The sequence below is a fragment of the Hibiscus syriacus genome, unplaced genomic scaffold (assembly GCF_006381635.1).
Source record: "Hibiscus syriacus cultivar Baekdansim isolate YM2019G1 unplaced genomic scaffold, ASM638163v2 tig00110328_pilon, whole genome shotgun sequence".
In the NCBI taxonomy this organism is placed as follows: Eukaryota; Viridiplantae; Streptophyta; class Magnoliopsida; order Malvales; family Malvaceae; genus Hibiscus; species Hibiscus syriacus.
The window spans coordinates 3,486,968-3,504,312 of NW_024062685.1; the positions used below are offsets into that span (position 1 = coordinate 3,486,968).

Consider the following 17,345-nt stretch of genomic DNA (forward strand, 5'->3'; position numbering starts at 1 on the left):
ATGCAAAAATAATAAAATATTTATTTTGTAACGAAGTTAAAAACATAATCGTAAAAATATATCAACAAACGATTGAATTTAAATTAGACGTTACGAGTACGAGATAGGGCCAAATTAAAATTCATATGTCACATTACCCGAGTGGGACCGGGCAGGTAACCTGCCTATACCTACACCAAGTCACCAACCCTTAAACATTCTCACGTAACCTGCTGTCGTTATACGAGTAAAGAGAAAGATAGACGTATAATTTATATTATGAGGTGAATTTATAAAATATTACTAAAGTGAAACACAAATATAAAACAAATGGACATTTTTGAGAGGGGTGAAGGCATTCTTAATTAGAGAATAAGGTGAAAAACGAAAATATTCTACTCCTTTTGATTTGATTTGAAGCACAAAAGATGATTTCCAGAACCGCAAAGCCTTATATATTTGTCCGAATTGGAAACCCTTTATAATACATAGATACGTTGGTACAAACATTTCAAAAACACTAGAGAAAACCGTCACCAAATTTGCCTGCTGAAATGGAACTGCAAGAAGCATCCGTAAGCATCTTCACCACTTCTCTCATTGAAGGCCGCAGATTCGGAAGCTTGGCTGTGCACAGGATCCCAATCTTCAACACCTTAATCATGTCGTCTCGAGCACTCTCGGCCGCCACTCGATCATCCAGAGCCTTCACGACATTTTCGTCATCACCCAGATGGCTTAAAACCCAGTGCACTACATCTTTCCCTTCCCCATACTCTTCTTCAATCGATCCTTTACCTGTTACCAGTTCCAGTAGTACCACTCCAAAACTATACACATCACTCTTCTCTGTCACTCTTACAGTATATGCCAGTTCTGCCAAAGCAAATCATACACTAAAACATTACATATCCGAAATATTTACTTAGAAAAATGCTAAAAACGAAGTCTTGAAACTCACCAGGAGCAATATAACCATGGGTGCCAGCAAAGCTGCTGTACTCAGATCCCTTGAGGAGTTTTTCAGCAACCTTTGCAACACCAAAATCAGCAATTTTTGGTTCGTAATCCTCATCTAGAAGAATGTTGCAGGATTTGATATCCCTATGAATGATAGGAGGTGAACAATCATGATGCAGATAAGAGATTCCTTTAGCAGATCCTAATGCAATTTTATATCTTAGGTACCAATCCAATTCTGGCTTTCCACCTTTGTTCTCTCGCCGGAGTGCTTCATACACGTTGCCATTCGACATGTATTCGAATACCAAATAGTTCGATCCTCCTTTCATTAAACAAGCATAGAGTTTAAGTATGTTTCTATGCCTGATCTGTCCCAAGATGTCCATTTCAGCGGCCAAAACTTTCATACCATCCCCCTTCCATAGTTCTTTTACAGCGACGACGCTTCCCTTTTTCTTCAAATCGAGCCGATAAACTCGTCCAGTACCACCACTTCCGATCAGATTTTCTTCCTCCAGATTACATATTTCGTCCGGATCGATATCCATGTGATGAAAAGATGCAAGTTTCCATTTCAAATTCACTCCCTTCTTGCCTTCCAAACCCTTTTCAATGTTGGATTCTCTAAGCTTGAAGTTCTTGTAACTCACAAACAGTAGGCCAGCTAGAACAAGAAGCAAAGCAACTGCCATGATAACAAACACAAACAATTTGCCCCCCAACACCCTCTTATGGCCCTGCCCTTCGTTGCAGACATTCAATACGGTACGGTTCATAACTGTTTTCGAATATCGATCGATACAAAGTCCCTTATTCCCAAGAAATGCTTCATCTCCACCTATAGTCAAAAGATCAGAAGGAACATTTCCAGACAATTGATTATCGGACAAATCAATAGAACTTAGCCTCAAAATTTCCAGATTCTTTGAAATCGGACCGGTGAGCTTGTTTCCAGAAAGATTAAATGAGTTCAAAGAGGTCATCAATGAAATTGTTGATGGGATATCTCCACTGAATTCATTATCAGCAAGATTCAAGTCCACCAACCTAAAACAATTACCGATTTCATCCGGTATCGATCCCGTTAATGAGTTTTCCTCAAGATGCAAGGAAGATAACAGCTTCAAAGCACCAATTTCAGCAGGTAGATTGCCAGAAAAGCTATTATTATTCAAAAGAAGCCTCTCTAAGTTAGCCAACTTGCCAAGCTCTGATGGAAGATTACTTGAAAATCTATTGTTCTTCAAAACCAATTGATTTAAGCTGATGGAAAATGCAATCATGGGGGATATCCCTCCACTAAACTCATTATCACCAAAATCAATCATGGTTACCTTTGGAAGTGCCCAAACTCCATCAGGAATTTTCCCGGAAAGATGATTCTTATTGACCCTCAACCTCTCCAATGATTTGCATTCAACATACGAATCCGGAAACTCGCCGGAAAAGTTGTTGTCAAGTGCCAACAACAGCCTTAGTTTCCTGTTTCCACACAGGGACCTGGGAAATTCACCTGAAAATCGATTCTCCGATATGTCGATGCTGTCCAACGGTGAAAATCGTCCGAAATTCGCAGGAAACATCCCGGAAAAGTTATTTCTATAAACAGAGAAGCCTATGAGATGACGCATATCACCAAACCCTGCAGGGATTTCTCCAGAAAAGTTGTTGTTATAACATTGAAAGACCACCAAATTCTTCAGATTTCCAATCCCTTCGGGCAATGTCCCATGCATCTGATTCGACGAGATATCGATTTCCCGTAGCAGAGAAAGATCAGCAATCCCTGATGGCAACTCACCAGTAAAATTGTTGAAGAACAGCTCAATCTTGGTAAGGTTTTTCAATTTGGAAATGGAACTTGGAAAATCCCCAGAAATCTTGTTCCTTGAAATATCTAATGTCTGTAAAGCATTCAACTCAAAGATGGACTCTGAAATTTGTCCTCTTCGGTTGGACTTAGCTAGAAATAGCCACGTCAAGTTCTTCAAATTCCCAATGCTCTCCGGAACCTCACCTTCATCGTAATGGTTACCAGCCAAACCAAGATAAACCAGACCAGTTAAGTTCCCGACCCAACTTGGAAACCTGCCTGAAAAGAAGTTGACTGACAAATCGAGAACCTTCAAGTTTTGAAGCCCAGAAAGGTCTGGTATGGTTCCGATCATTGCATTCCAGGAAATATTCAAAACCCTGAGGCTGGAACAATTGTTTAACTCAGGAGGGAGTTTCCCGGAAATGAAATTTTGAGGCAAATAAAGGGTTCTAAGACTGTTGAGCGTTGAAATGGAAGGTGAAATTTCGCCGGACAGGGATTTGTTCGCAAGTGAAATTGCAGTGACACTGCCTGAAACTGGATCACAGTTGACTCCATAGAATTTGCACGTGGATTCTGATTCTTTCCAGGAATCTAAAACGTTTAAAGGGTCTCTCAGCATGCTTTTGAAGTCCAGAAGAGCTTGGGTTTCACTGGTGAGTGGTAGACAAGGCGGGAAAACAGCGGAAAACAAGATTGAAACCAGGGAAAGACATTGGATTCGAAAGGGTGAGAATGGGTGTTTAGCCATTGTTGAATCCTTGAACAACATAATTCAGGATCTCAAAGAAGGTAGAAAATGAGAATTAGGAAACAGAATCATTGACATTTGTGGATAATTCCAATGGTAAAAGCTGAAACAGAAAGAAACGCGATTACATAATCAAAATGGCTGAATTACTATGATTTTATTCGAACAAACATTAAAATAAACAAATAGACGATCTTTGAGCGAAGTAGGTTTTAGATTTTGCTGATGAAGAGGGGGAGAAACAGATGTGACGTTGAGACGTCAATTTTGTTTGTAGCTGTGGATAACTATTTGGCGTTTTTACAAAAAAATAAAAAATAAAAAACTCAAATTATATAATATTAGAAGTTAGGTATATTTATCCAAATATTATCGATCTAGCATTATTTCTGACAAAATGATAATAAGGTGCGTGACAGGGAGCGCGTCTTGCATACGTGGAGAGAAGGCACGTTACAAGAACCGCGCCTTCCATGGGTTTTATTCGATGTGGCGCCACGAGGGGAAAATGTGTCCCCGGTGATGCGCCTTTGCAGGGAGTTCTGACAGTTGGGAAAAACATGTTACAAGCCTCACACCTTCAATTTAAATTCCCACCTACCAACCTTTAATACCACTGAACTGCTCGTCCCTCTCCTCTATAAATATCTCCCTCATACAACACTCAAATCACACCAAAAATATTATATTCTTTCATTCTATCAATCATTCTATTAAACTTTAAGTATGTTTTGTTGTAGTTTTTAGAAGGTAAATTTTTTATTATATTATAATCGTTTAATAATTTATTATTTTATTATATTTTATTGTACTAATTTTTTATTACTTTTTGCAGTTATAAAATGGAAGGCGGGTTGTTGTGTACATTTTGTTGTTTTGTATCCAAGTTAGAGCTTGTCCTCTGAGCTTGGCAAAAAACGCTCTCAAACGAAAATATGTCATTCTAACCAAAGTTATTACTAGTAAATGGTGTCCCCTTTAAGGTCGAATTGATAGTCTCCACCAAGTTGGTTGTCATATATCTATATCGATATCCACCATCGTATACATTTGTTCATATTTCTTTGTTGATGAGGCTGATGTAATTATATCCTTGCTCGTTTTTTCCTCACAAATCTTGAAGCATGGACTCAAACGTTTGAGGTAATAGCTCATAATCAGCGCGTCAAATGTAATACTTACTGTTAAGTTCCCATAAAAAATGAAAATGATTGAGAAATGAAATTAGGCATCGTGACATACTCGTGCGCACAAGTAATTTGTGTTTATCATTTTTTTAAATATTTCATGATAGTTTGCAGTAATATATCGGATACAATACCAATGTTGGACATGAGATAGTTGCCACATTGGACCCAAAGAGTCCATTACTGCTTTGATTTGAGCTCCGCTGTCTGAAATGATGTAGATTTTTCTCCTGTGACAACATGTAAGTGTAAGTTTTTTAGGAAAAACCCAATAATCTATATTTTCACCTATAATAAGGGTAAAAGTAATTGGAAGAATGTTACGATTACCATCTTGGACAACTACCAATAATAAAACTTGATTGTATTTCCATACAAGAATGTCCCATCAATTTAGACCACGGATTTGCAGTATTTCACAACATTAATGCATTGTGGGTAAATTTAAAAAAGTTGGTAGAATTGACATCGATCGTGATTCATGTAACATATGTAATAGATAGGGAAACTGGCTTGGATGGTGTAAAATGTTGAGGGAAAATCACCGATTTCACTTTGTTCACGTTAAAATTAAAACCACTGAACTGTAAAGAAGCATTTATGTGTGTACAAGTTAATTGATGATTGTCCCTGACAATCATGTCATGAAAGCCTAAGCGAAGTTCACTATAAGGGCGCTGGAGGAATTCACAAGTATAGATCTTGTGTTCTACTATGTAAAATATCATCAGATGGTTTCCTCTTTCGCATGAAATCCAAATTATTGACGACTCCCTTGATAGGATACGAGTCTTGTTGAACAATGCTCATTGTATCCATACCCAAATTAGATGCATTGAGATTCCCAAGTTTAAGCTCTTACACGTAAAATTTTAGCTCAACTTCAGCCCCTGTAACAACAACAGCATACTCACTGCAGTCGTTTATAAAAAAAAGTGTCACTTCCGCCACCTGAGGACAGAGGTAGACATGAATCATGGTAAAGCTCTCGAGCCAAAGCCTCCTCCTAGTTAATGATAGCAAGCCTTGTTGCACTCTCATTTACCGTCATCTTGTCCTACAAACACTTGGATTGTCTTACAAGCATGCCAACCTTGGTAATATCAGGAGACATATGCTTGATTACTATCGTGAGAACCTCGACTTTCCAAGCTTTCTTCAAGTCATGAGGTTTCTTATAAGGAGGAGGTACTTGATCTTTGGGCAATCCAAGGTATGTCTACCATTCCCCATTGCCAGTAGGTCATCATGGTAAGGAACACTTTTCTCTAAAGGAAATCGTTTATGAGGGGGTCACAATGTTGCATCAGTGTAATCAAAAGAGATCTGAGTATTGTATCTTGAAGTTCCAGTAAGGAGTATGACGTCGGGACGATGGAGTTACAACTATCATTCTTGCCAGAAATCAAATTATCCATCTGGTACTTCGCAATAGCAACATGATCATTACGATCAAACTGAACTTTATCCTTTCACCATTCTTGAAGATTGTTAGATGCTTCGGTTACTGGTTTTTCTTTTTCAAGAATAATCCCATAAATAAAACCTTGAGCCTTCAAATCTCTATCATCTTCAACATGTACTTTATCCCATCCTGTGCCCTTAATATCTTTTTTCTCCTTGCTTGTTCTTGAGTGTAACATCCTCAATACCGGGTTAGTGAACAAATTGTAAAATTTCATAATTTGGTGATTAAAGCAGAATAGTTGAATAGTTCAATGATTTATTTAAAAATAAATCCTGAAAGTTGTTAGTAATTATCAAAGAAATTAAAGGGTAAAAAGGTCATTGAACAAATAAAAGAATAAAATAATATTTGAGGTTATCTTATAACCCACGTGGAAGATAAATGTGGGAAACAAATGCTTCCAGACATTTCTCTCATCTTCTTCTCTCTCTTCACCGTGAAGCATACAAGCAAAGGTAAGTTTTTTAGTTTAGCTAATTATTTGTTAATATTAAGATTGGGTTATGATCATTAGACGATAATTAAGCTTAAGGAAAGCTTAATTTGTTCTAAAACAATAAGATGAGTGAATTAGGAAGTGATTTGTAAAATGAGTTTTAAGATGTATTTTTGATATGGTGTGGTTTTTAAAGTTTTAATGAGATTTTTGACTTGTCATCAACTTAATTAAGAAGTATGAAGTGTTAGAATTGAATTTATAACATGTGGAAAATTTGGTATGATTCTTAATTTTAAGAATCATAATGAGATATGGAAGATAAAGATGGTTTATATGGATATAAGTTAGTTTAAGTAATGGTAGTTGAGTTTAATGGTATGATAGGGGCTTAAAATAGAAGAATTGAGTGAAGAGTTGATGATTTTCGTGTTTAAATAGTAAATTCTGGGTAAAATTTATAGATTATGTAGAGGGTACAGATACCCCCTGGGGGGAATCGATACCCCCTAAAGGAAAAATGGAATTTTTTGTTCATTAAACTAGCTTAAGTTATTAACATCAAGTTTAAGGTTTAGGCTTCTGATAATTGTTTTGAAAAATTACATTTATGTAGATATAGAGCCTAAATGAATTTCAGAACAATTAAAGAATTAGGATCGAATCAAAGCAAGGCTAAGGTGAGTGCAATTTAATTTGTGCTTATAGAACGAAAATTGGCTTACGATGAGCCTGTGATGGAGTTACTATGGTAAAATATGTTGTGTGATATATATATATATATATATATATGAATATAAGTAAACAAGACATGACATATGTGCTTACATAAAAACATGAGAAATAAAATAAGCTATGTGATAAGGATATAGAGAATGAAATGAATGACATGAAAATGTATGTATGCTTGATTATATGAGTGGATATGTTCTTGTAAATGCTATGTGGCTTATGTCAATAAATGGAAAGGTGAATGATATAATAAGAAGTTATGTGATAAGAAGATATGGGTTTATATGAACTAAAAGTGTATATGTGAAATAACATGATAGGTGATAAAATCGTGAGCCTATATGAATATATGATATGAATGTGATATATGTGATGTATGTGAAACATATGAGAACAAGAGATGACAATAATTTACATGTCATATGAACACAAGAGAAGTGTTATAAGCAAAGTGACATATGATTATGAAATCATATGAAAAGTGAAATGTGCATGTGAATATGTGAAATGATATAAATGATAATGTCCATGTTATGTGATATGAGAGCTAGTGGTATAGTTGGCATGCCAAGAGTCGAGGGTCTAAGCGGTTCTTCGGGATAATTCTACGTGGTCTTTCGGGATATATATATATATAATTTCGTGGAACATGTATGTGGTACTTTGGTACACTTATTTGGTCCATTATATTATGTATATGGTTCTTAAGGAGTGGTCCTTCGGGACATATGTGATATATGGTCCTTCGGGACATAGTGGTCCTTCGGGACAAATATTCAGTGCCCCTAGTGGGAATTTAAACGAGTTGTGGTGACAACATTAGTGCACAACCTCAATGTACTCACATACCTTCAATTCTCACCAGTGTACCATAGGCTAATAAAGAGGTAATATCAAATACAATATATATATACGATGTATATGTTTGTTTTTATGATACGAAATGCGTTATATGAATTATATGATGTTATGTGTGTTTTGTTATGAAATGATATATGTGTTCCATGATGTATATGGAAATGTTCAACATATGCTTATATGATAAAAAGGAATTAGTGATAATAATATGATTATTAATAAATATGTTCATGATAAATGTATATGTGTGCATTGGTTATACAATGGGAGATATGCTTTTATATGATATGATAGTATTTATAGATGTGTTCCTTTTGTTTATATGAAATGATATATAGTTATATTATATGTTTTTATATGCCTCACTAAGTTATCGACTTAGCGTGTGATTGTTTCACACGTAGGTTTGGAAAGCGAAAAGAGAAGTAAAGAGGAACAAGACATGTCAGTTCTCCTTACCAAAGATCAGATCAGAAATGTGAATCGAATTACATGTATTTGTTAGAAATAATTTAGTTGGCATATAATAAAAAAATATTTGTATTAGATAAGCTCTGATCGAGTTTTGGAATGTTTTAAACATATATAGGTAAATGGTAAATGTATAATGATGAACGTTTTAAATTTTATGAGTTTTATACATATTTTGCCGAGGTACTGTAGCAGTACTGTAGCAAGGGAATTGGTTCCATGTAGCAGGGGAATCGATACCCCTGAAGCAATCTGGAAAATTTTTAGAATTCGGTACTGTTCACAGTACTGTTCATGGTATTGTTCATATCGTATTTTACTATTCATAAAATGTATATTTTCTTAAATTGGTTTTTACAAACATAATTCAATAATATATAATCGTATTTTATTATTATAAGTTCAAATGTTATGATATTTTATACGAATATTGTTTTAAAAAGTCAATGTGACATCTCAGACTCGTATTTGGGTCGGGTACAGGTTGGGGTGTTACATTGAGACCGACGTTGTCTGGAGAAATCAGTCCCTTCCTTACCCTTATATTATTTCTTAAAGTCGTTTTAGTCTCATTTTGTCCCTTTACAACCTCCTCTTAAGTTCATCAACATCAACATCTTCATTAGTGTAATCATCCTCCGTATGTGATACCGCCACTATTTTCCCTTGGGGGAAACACATAAGAGATCCTTATCTCCACATATACTCATCTCATCAAACATCATCATATTCCAAGATCAGATCGCCCCCAAAGATAAGTCTGAAACTTGAGGGAACCTTAGAGTCAAATTTCTCCAACTACCCTTTCAACTAGTATCTTCTTGTACATAGACAACTTCAAATCACACGCCTAACTTAACATGCTCATAAAAATAAATAAATTAGTTAAAACAAACCACACAAACTCTATAAATATCCTTGATAAAATAACAACATTAAAAAAGTTAACTGACCAAACCAAACCCAGAAAAACAGAAACAAAGATGTTTGTATTTCCATACAAGAATGTCATATCAATTTGGACCACATACTTGCAGTATTTCACATCATTAATGTATTATGGGTAAGTTTGTATATATGTGTTGGAGGTTTGGTGTGTATCATATTTGTGGAAACTTCATCTACATCATCATCAGAGTTCATTTTAAATTACGATGATTCGGGCTCAACAAATAGTCTAGTCTCAGCATGTTGAGTTAATCAATTGACGGATTTGGCCAAGAGGGGGGTGAATTGGCAATTAAAAATTTGGTGGAAGCTTTTGCAGAAAATTGAAAGTAATTGCACAGCGATTTAGAGTGGTTCGACTTTCTCAATCAAAGTCTACGTCCACTACCTTAGCTATCCACACTAAGGATTTCCCAACAAATTCACTAATTTGTTTTTTCTTTTGAGGCCAAAGAGATAACCTTACAACACTCTTAAGAATATACCCCAATTCTTGAGAACACTCTTTCTCAAAGAGAAGATTACAAATTTGCAAACTTACAAGGAAAACCTCACAAGGTAAGATGTTTGCACAATTCTAGAATAAGAAAAGAACACTCAAAGATAATTACAAATGAGCACAAATGGTGTTCTTGAAAGCAAAATGAATATTGAAAGGAAAATTGGCTTGATTTGCACAAACTTGGTGTTTGATGCTTTCTCTCTTGTTTCTCTATGATTTCTTGTTGATCAAGGGCTTCAGAACTTGTTTAAATACACCTTGAATCACTTCTGAACGTTGGGGATAATTAATGAAGATAATATAGCCATTTAAGTGTGAAAACATTTAATAAAAATGCTTGGAGCGTGGGGGGAATCGGTTCCCTAAATGTAAAATTCAAATATTTCGACCGTTGAACAGGGGGGAATCGGTATCCCCTATGGGGGAATCGGTTCCCTCCGAGCATTCTGGAAATCTCGGAGCCAAACCATTCAGGGGGGATTGGTACCCCCTTGGGGGGAATCGGTTCCCTCTGAGCAATCTGGAATTTTTGGCTTTGAAATGGTTCGAAATACTTTGAAAGATTATTTTGAAATTGTTTTAAGATTAAAACTTAATTTTACACTTAAGTAAGGATTAAAAATGATTTTTGAAATATTTGGAGTAATGTTTTGATATTAGAATAATTATATCGAATATACTTAGAAAATCATTTTGGAAAATCTTAAAATTCATTTAACTTAATTTGTTATATCGAAATATCAAAATGTTTTCAACAATCTCCCCCTTTTTGATATAACAAAACATTTTAGTAATTTTAAGATTTTGAAATCAAGTTTTGAAATTACTCCCCCTTACTTTAACACTTCTCCCATTTATCATTTTTAAAACACACTTAAAACACACACTTCTCTCCCTTTTTGTTAAATCAAAAAGATTCAAAGAAACGTGAAAAACATTTAGCCAATTGATTAGGTATATGTATGCATAAGCTGCTAAGATCACAATCAAGAGAAACGTTAGCCATTAGTTCCATAATCAATATTCATAAACAATGTGATATGGTAAAATTGGTCATATTGCTAATAATGATAAATGATGCAATAATGAATAAATCACACCAAACATATAAGTTCACACCATCCATAAATCCAAACAAATTCACAATCCACAAATTCAAACATTCCAAAATATTCAAAAATGTTAAAACAATAAATTTGGAGTTCAAAGTAAAACATTTAATCACATATCCGGGTCAGGATGAGGAAAACAAGCTCGCATAGCGGCCATTTCGTTAGTGAGGTCATTAATACGTGCGCTGGTTGCTTCATTATTTGCACGCATTTCCCGAAGAATTTCTAATTGTTGAGTTCCCATTGTGGATAAATGAGACTCTATAGAATTAAAGCGCGAATCCATGGTCGCATATCGGTAATCAAATGTCTCCATAAAAGATTGAAAATATGGAGTCATTTGAGTCGATTGTTGTGCTTGCTCTTCGGGCTGCTCCTCGGGCTGCTCAGGTTCATCTTCAGCTTCATCGATGTCTCGCATTAATTGCTCAAGCTCGAGATCTTCGTCAGCTTCGGGTGGAGCTTGTGAAGAACTAGCTCCCGGAGTAGTTGCAGAAGATCGAACCCATTCACCGGTTTCTTTATTTTTGACCCATCCCGCTCTTGTTAAAGAAAGAAGATTGATTTGTTTCTTAAGAGGAAAAGCGGCATCTAGACCAACTCGAAGCTCGGCTTTAGAAAAGAGATTACTAAGGATACAACCGTAAACTAGTGAAGAACAGAGTTTCTTATTTGGCACTAGGTTAACGGTTTCAACGATCTCAGCAAAGATAATCTCGGAAAGGTTTATTTTTATGTTGTGTTCAAAACAATGTAACCACCAAAGGTCTAAAGCTCTGAGAGTGGAATAACGACCCCCGGATGGTCGAAACCACCAAGTGATCATGAGATGAAGAAAATGCTCATGAAGATCTAGAACACTTGCACTATCATTTCGTTTATATCGTGAGCCTAAAACTTGTTTTTCATTTGATAAACCTCCATTATCCAAGCCTAAGGCATTGGCTATGTAATCCGAATCAAGATGGAAATATTAACCTAGGAGGTAGGAACGTACTCCTATGGTTTTGGTTTTGTCACGATTTTTGATACAAACGTCATTACAGTAGAAGATACGAACAAGTTGATGATAGACAACGGGTTCAAGTTCGAAAAGTTTATCAAATTTCCATTCGTGCAAGATAGGGAGATATTTAAAGTTAATAACAACCATAGCTTGAAGAGATGGGATACGTTCTTCCCTAATCTTATACGAGTCAAAATATTGGTAAAACCAATAACGATAATCTTTAGGACCCGGTTGATTGAAACAAGAATTTTGGATAGTCAAGTTAGGATCAAGATTTGGAATAGGATTTTGAGGAATAGGAGGAGGATTTGGAGGAGGATTTGGTTGACGACTAGAACGACTAGATGAAGACCTAGCACGTTTAGGATTAGACATGGTGAAGGAAATCGGAATAGATTGAATAACCTGCAATTTTAAAAACAAATGTATGCAATTCAATTAATCCCAAAACTCAATTGAGTCCTCAATATTTCAAGGTTCTCTAAATCAATCCTAATTGGCAAAGTTTTTGAAAAACTTTTGAAAAATATGGTTTTGAGAAACAATATATGTATAGTTTTCATAACAACAACATAATCTAATCAAAACACAATAATTTGAAAAACAACAAATTTTTTTTAATTTCGAAAATTTAAAATTTTTGGAAAATTATTGTGTTTTTGATGAAATTAGTTGTAACATCTAGTTTCTAATCACTAAACAATCAATGCCCGATCACTATTTCAACCTAGAACTAATTAAAACTAATCCTATGTTCAAAATCAATGAAATAGAGAGTTTAGAAAAATTTACCTTGAAAGATGAAGATTGAGGGGATTTAGATGTTGTTTGCACGATTTTAATGATGATTGCAAGTTTAGGAGATGATATTTGAAGTGAATTCCGATTAAAATCAATGATTTGAGGCAAGAATGGAGATTTGAGTGTTTGAGGGTGAGAAACGGCAGAAAAGGTTTTGGGATGTTCTGCCCGATTTTAACAGAACCCCAGGGGGGGTATCGATTCCCTTATGGGGGGGAATCGGTTCCCCTTCAAAGGGGGAACCGGTTCCCTCATGGGGGGATCGATTCCCTCTGCACCAAAATGCTAAAATCTGACTTTTAAGCACACAAAATGCTAAATTAATCTTCTCTAGTGGTATAGGCAACTCATGTATTGAAAAATAATTATGTTCAAACAATTAAATTAATCTTTAATCAATATTTGAACATAAAGTTAATTTTTTTTATCAAGAATCATAAACTCCCCCTAACTAATAGTAATGAATGCAATCAAAAATTACTATTATGAGCATTTTTCAGTATTTATTAAAAGTGCTGAATTATTTTAAACACTAAGTGAAGATAGGTCAGTTAAACCTAATTCTCTCCTAAGTGTCCAAAATCTTTCCTTATCTAAGGGTTTTGTAAAAATATCCGCTAATTGATCCAAAGTATCAACAAATTCTAGAACTACATCTTCCTTAGTGACATGGTCTCTAATGAAGTGATGTCTAATTTCAATGTGTTTAGTTCTAGAGTGTTGGATGGGATTTTTAGTGAGACAAATAGCACTAGTATTGTCACACTTGATAGGAATAGTACCTACTTCAATTCCATAATCAAAAAGTTGTTGTTTCATCCATAAAACTTGTGCACAACAACTACCGGCTGAAATATATTATGCTTCAGTGGTAGATAATGCAACACAATTTTGTTTCTTTGAAAACCAAGAAATCAGCATATTTCCAAGGAATTGGCAAGTACCGGAGGTGTTTTTCCTATCTAATTTACATCCTCCATAATCCGCATCAGAAAAAGCATGCAAGCTAAAGCTAGAGTCTCTAGGATACCAAAGTCCTAAACTAGGAGTGTCCTTAAGGTATCTAAAGATTCTCTTAACAGCTAGTAAATGTGATTCCTTAGGGCATGATTGAAATCTAGCACATAAGCAAACACTAAACATAATGTCTGGTCTACTTGCAGTTAGATAAAGTAGAGATCCAATCATTGACCTATATAATTTAACATCTACACATTTACCTCCTTCATCTAAGTCAATCTTTGTTGAAGAGCTCATTGGAGTGTCATGAGGTTTCCCATTTTCCAGTCCAAACTTCTTGAGCATATCTTTGACGTACTTAGCTTGATTAATGAAGATGCCATCTTTTCTTTGCTTGATTTTGAGTCCCAAGAAAAATGAGAGCTCCCCCATCATCCTCATCTCAAACTCACTTTGCATTAGCTTAGAAAATTATTGGCAAAGAACATCATTAGTAGAACCAAATATTATATCATCAACATAAATTTAAACTACTAATAAATCTTTACCTTTATGCTTTAAAAACAATGTAGTGTCAACCTTTCCTTTTGAAAAACCTTTTTCAATTAAAAAAATTGAAAATCTTTCATACCAAGCTCTAGGAGCTTGTTTTAAACCATAAAGAGCTTTTGTCAATTTAAGAACATGATCTGAAAATTTTGAATCTTCAAATCCTGGAGGTTGTTCCACATACACTTCTTCTTTTATAAAACCATTTAAAAATGCACTTTTAACATCCATTTTATATAATTTAAATTCATGAAAACATGCAAATGCTAATAACATTCTAATTGCTTCCATCCTAGCTACGGGAGCATATGTTTCATCATAGTCTATACCCTCTTCTTGAGTATACCCTTGAGCAACAAGTCTAGCCTTGTTTCTCACTATATTACCACTCTCATCAAGCTTATTCCTAAATACCCATCTAGTACCTACAATAGATTTATTACTAGGCCTTTCAACTAATGTCCATACTTTACTTCTCTCAAATTGATTTAATTCTTATTGCATAGCCATAATCCAATGTTCATCATTTAATGTTTCTTTAATATTCTTAGGCTCTATGTATGAAATAAATGCAACATAATTACAAATATTTCTAAGAGAAGATCTAGTTGTTACCCCTTTGGATGGATCACCTATAATCTCACCACCCTTGACATAGTTGTACTCTCTTGGATAAGATACTTCCCTTTCTTCAATGGTTGGATTCTCAAGAGGATCATGAGTTTCCTCATTTTTCGTTTCTTCCTTTGATGATGGTTCTCCAACTTCATGTCTAACATCATTTGTATTTATAACACCTACATCATCATTCACACAAGAATCCTTCCTTGGAAGGGGATTATCATCGAAAACAACATGTATAGACTCTTCTACAACTAAAGTTCTTTTATTAAATACTCGATAAGCTTTAGAATTTAAGGAGTAACCCAGAAAAATTCCTTCATCACTTTTAGCATTAAATTTGCCAATGTTTTATTTACCGTTGTTTAAAACAAAACATTTACATCCAAAAGGATGAAAATAGCTAATGTTAGGCTTTTTATTTTTGAAAATTTCATATGGAGTTTTCTTTAAAATTGGCCTAATCATTACTCGATTAACAACATAACAAGCAGTATTTGTGGCTTCCGCCCAAAAAATATTTTGGCAAATTATTTTCACAAAGCATGGTTCTAGCCATTTCTTCTAAAGTTCGATTTTTCCTCTCAACAACTCCATTTTGTTGAGGGGTTATAGGTGCTGAAAAATTATGACTAATACCATTAGAATTACAAAATTCAATAAATCCAAGATTTTCAAATTCAGCGCCATGATCACTCCTAACACTAGTTATAGAGTAACCCTTTTCATTTTGGATTATTTTTTGAAAATGTGATGAACTGTTCTAATGCTTCATCTTTAGTACTTAAAAATAGAACCCAAGTATATCTAGAATAGTCATCTACCAAGACAAATGCATATTGTTTTCCACCCAAGCTAGTAGTCCTAGTTGGCCCAAAAAGATCTACACGGATCAATTGTAATACTCTACTAGTTGATACGTCATTAATGGATTTAAAAGAAACACGCTTTTGTTTTCCTTTAGCACAAGCATCACAGATTTTATCATTATCAAATTTAAGCTTAGGCAACCCTCGAACTAAATCACCTTGAATTAGCCGTTGCAAAACACTCATACTAGCATGTCCTAGTCTCCTATGCCATAACCAACTATCATGTTCATCCTTAGCAACTAGGCATAAATTAGTCATATCAAAATAATCTAAATGCACCATGTAAATGTTCCCTATTCTATGACCAATAAGCATAATCCGATTAGATGCAATGTCAATGACTTTACAACCATTAATTTCAAATAAGACATTGAATCCTTTATCGCATAATTAACTAATACTCAATAGATTATGCTTTAATCCATTCACATATAAAACATTCTTAATTTGTATGGAAGAGGTATTACCTATTGTACCAATACCTTCAATGTGACCTTTTGAATTGTCTCCAAAAGTCACTTCTCCATTTTTGGCGTTAAGCTCAATGAACCGGCTTTTGTCTCCGGTCATGTGTCTTGAGCATCCACTATCAAGGTATCATGAATTTGAATTTGTTTCCCGTGCCTTGTAGCAATGCTCCTTTCCCTACAAACATAGATTAATTTTTGATTTTTGGTACCCAAATTCTTTTGGGTCCATATTCATTAGTTTCCAAAATCCTAGTCCCCTTAGGTATCCATTTGTGTAGGATATTTTTATCTTTAGTAGTAATGAGTTCTTTAGGAACCCACATACTTCTAACGATTTTTCCATTAGAGGTTCTTTGGGGACCTCTATGATTGTAGTTTCTAAAACTTTTTCTAACAAAGTTGGATTTTGAATTTCCACCTTTTTCAAAATGTTTTGTTCCAACTTTATTAAAAGAAGTTTTAAGATCATCAATTTTCTTTTGATGATCATCATTGATCTTTGAAAGTAAATTTTGCAAATCTAAAATTTTCTTTTCAAACTCTTCTAGTTTGATTTGCAAATCTTTGATTTTACTTTCAAGATCGTTGTTGGTTTTGGATATGAGTTTGTTTTCATTTTTCAATTTTGAAACATCGTTTTTATATTTTAAAAATAATTTCTCATAATCCGAAGCCAACCCATTATATTCCTCTATTAACTCATCATAGGATAAATCATCAAAATCGGATGAGTTAGAAGTTACCTTAGAATCTTCCCCAAATACCATTAAGCACAAGTTAGCTACTTCTTGTTCCTCTTCATTGGAACTTTCTTCATCGCTCCATGTAGCCACATGAGCC

General features: G+C 34.7%; 1 protein-coding gene and 1 pseudogene across 1 annotated transcript; both read right to left on the reverse strand.

Moving 5' to 3' along the window:
• Nucleotides 1-361: 361 nt before the first annotated feature.
• Nucleotides 362-3,787, reverse strand: LOC120118682 (receptor protein-tyrosine kinase CEPR2-like). The gene is made up of 2 exons (XM_039138692.1): nt 941-3,787; nt 362-855 (listed from the first exon to the last, which is right to left on the reverse strand). Exons 1-2 carry the CDS (start codon nt 3,528-3,530, stop codon nt 500-502), a joined length of 2,946 nt encoding a protein of 981 aa, XP_038994623.1. The 5' UTR covers nt 3,531-3,787; the 3' UTR covers nt 362-499.
• A 1,388-nt stretch (nt 3,788-5,175) lies between these two features.
• LOC120118872 lies at nt 5,176-9,500 on the reverse strand (annotated as a pseudogene).
• Nucleotides 9,501-17,345: the final 7,845 nt, after the last annotated feature.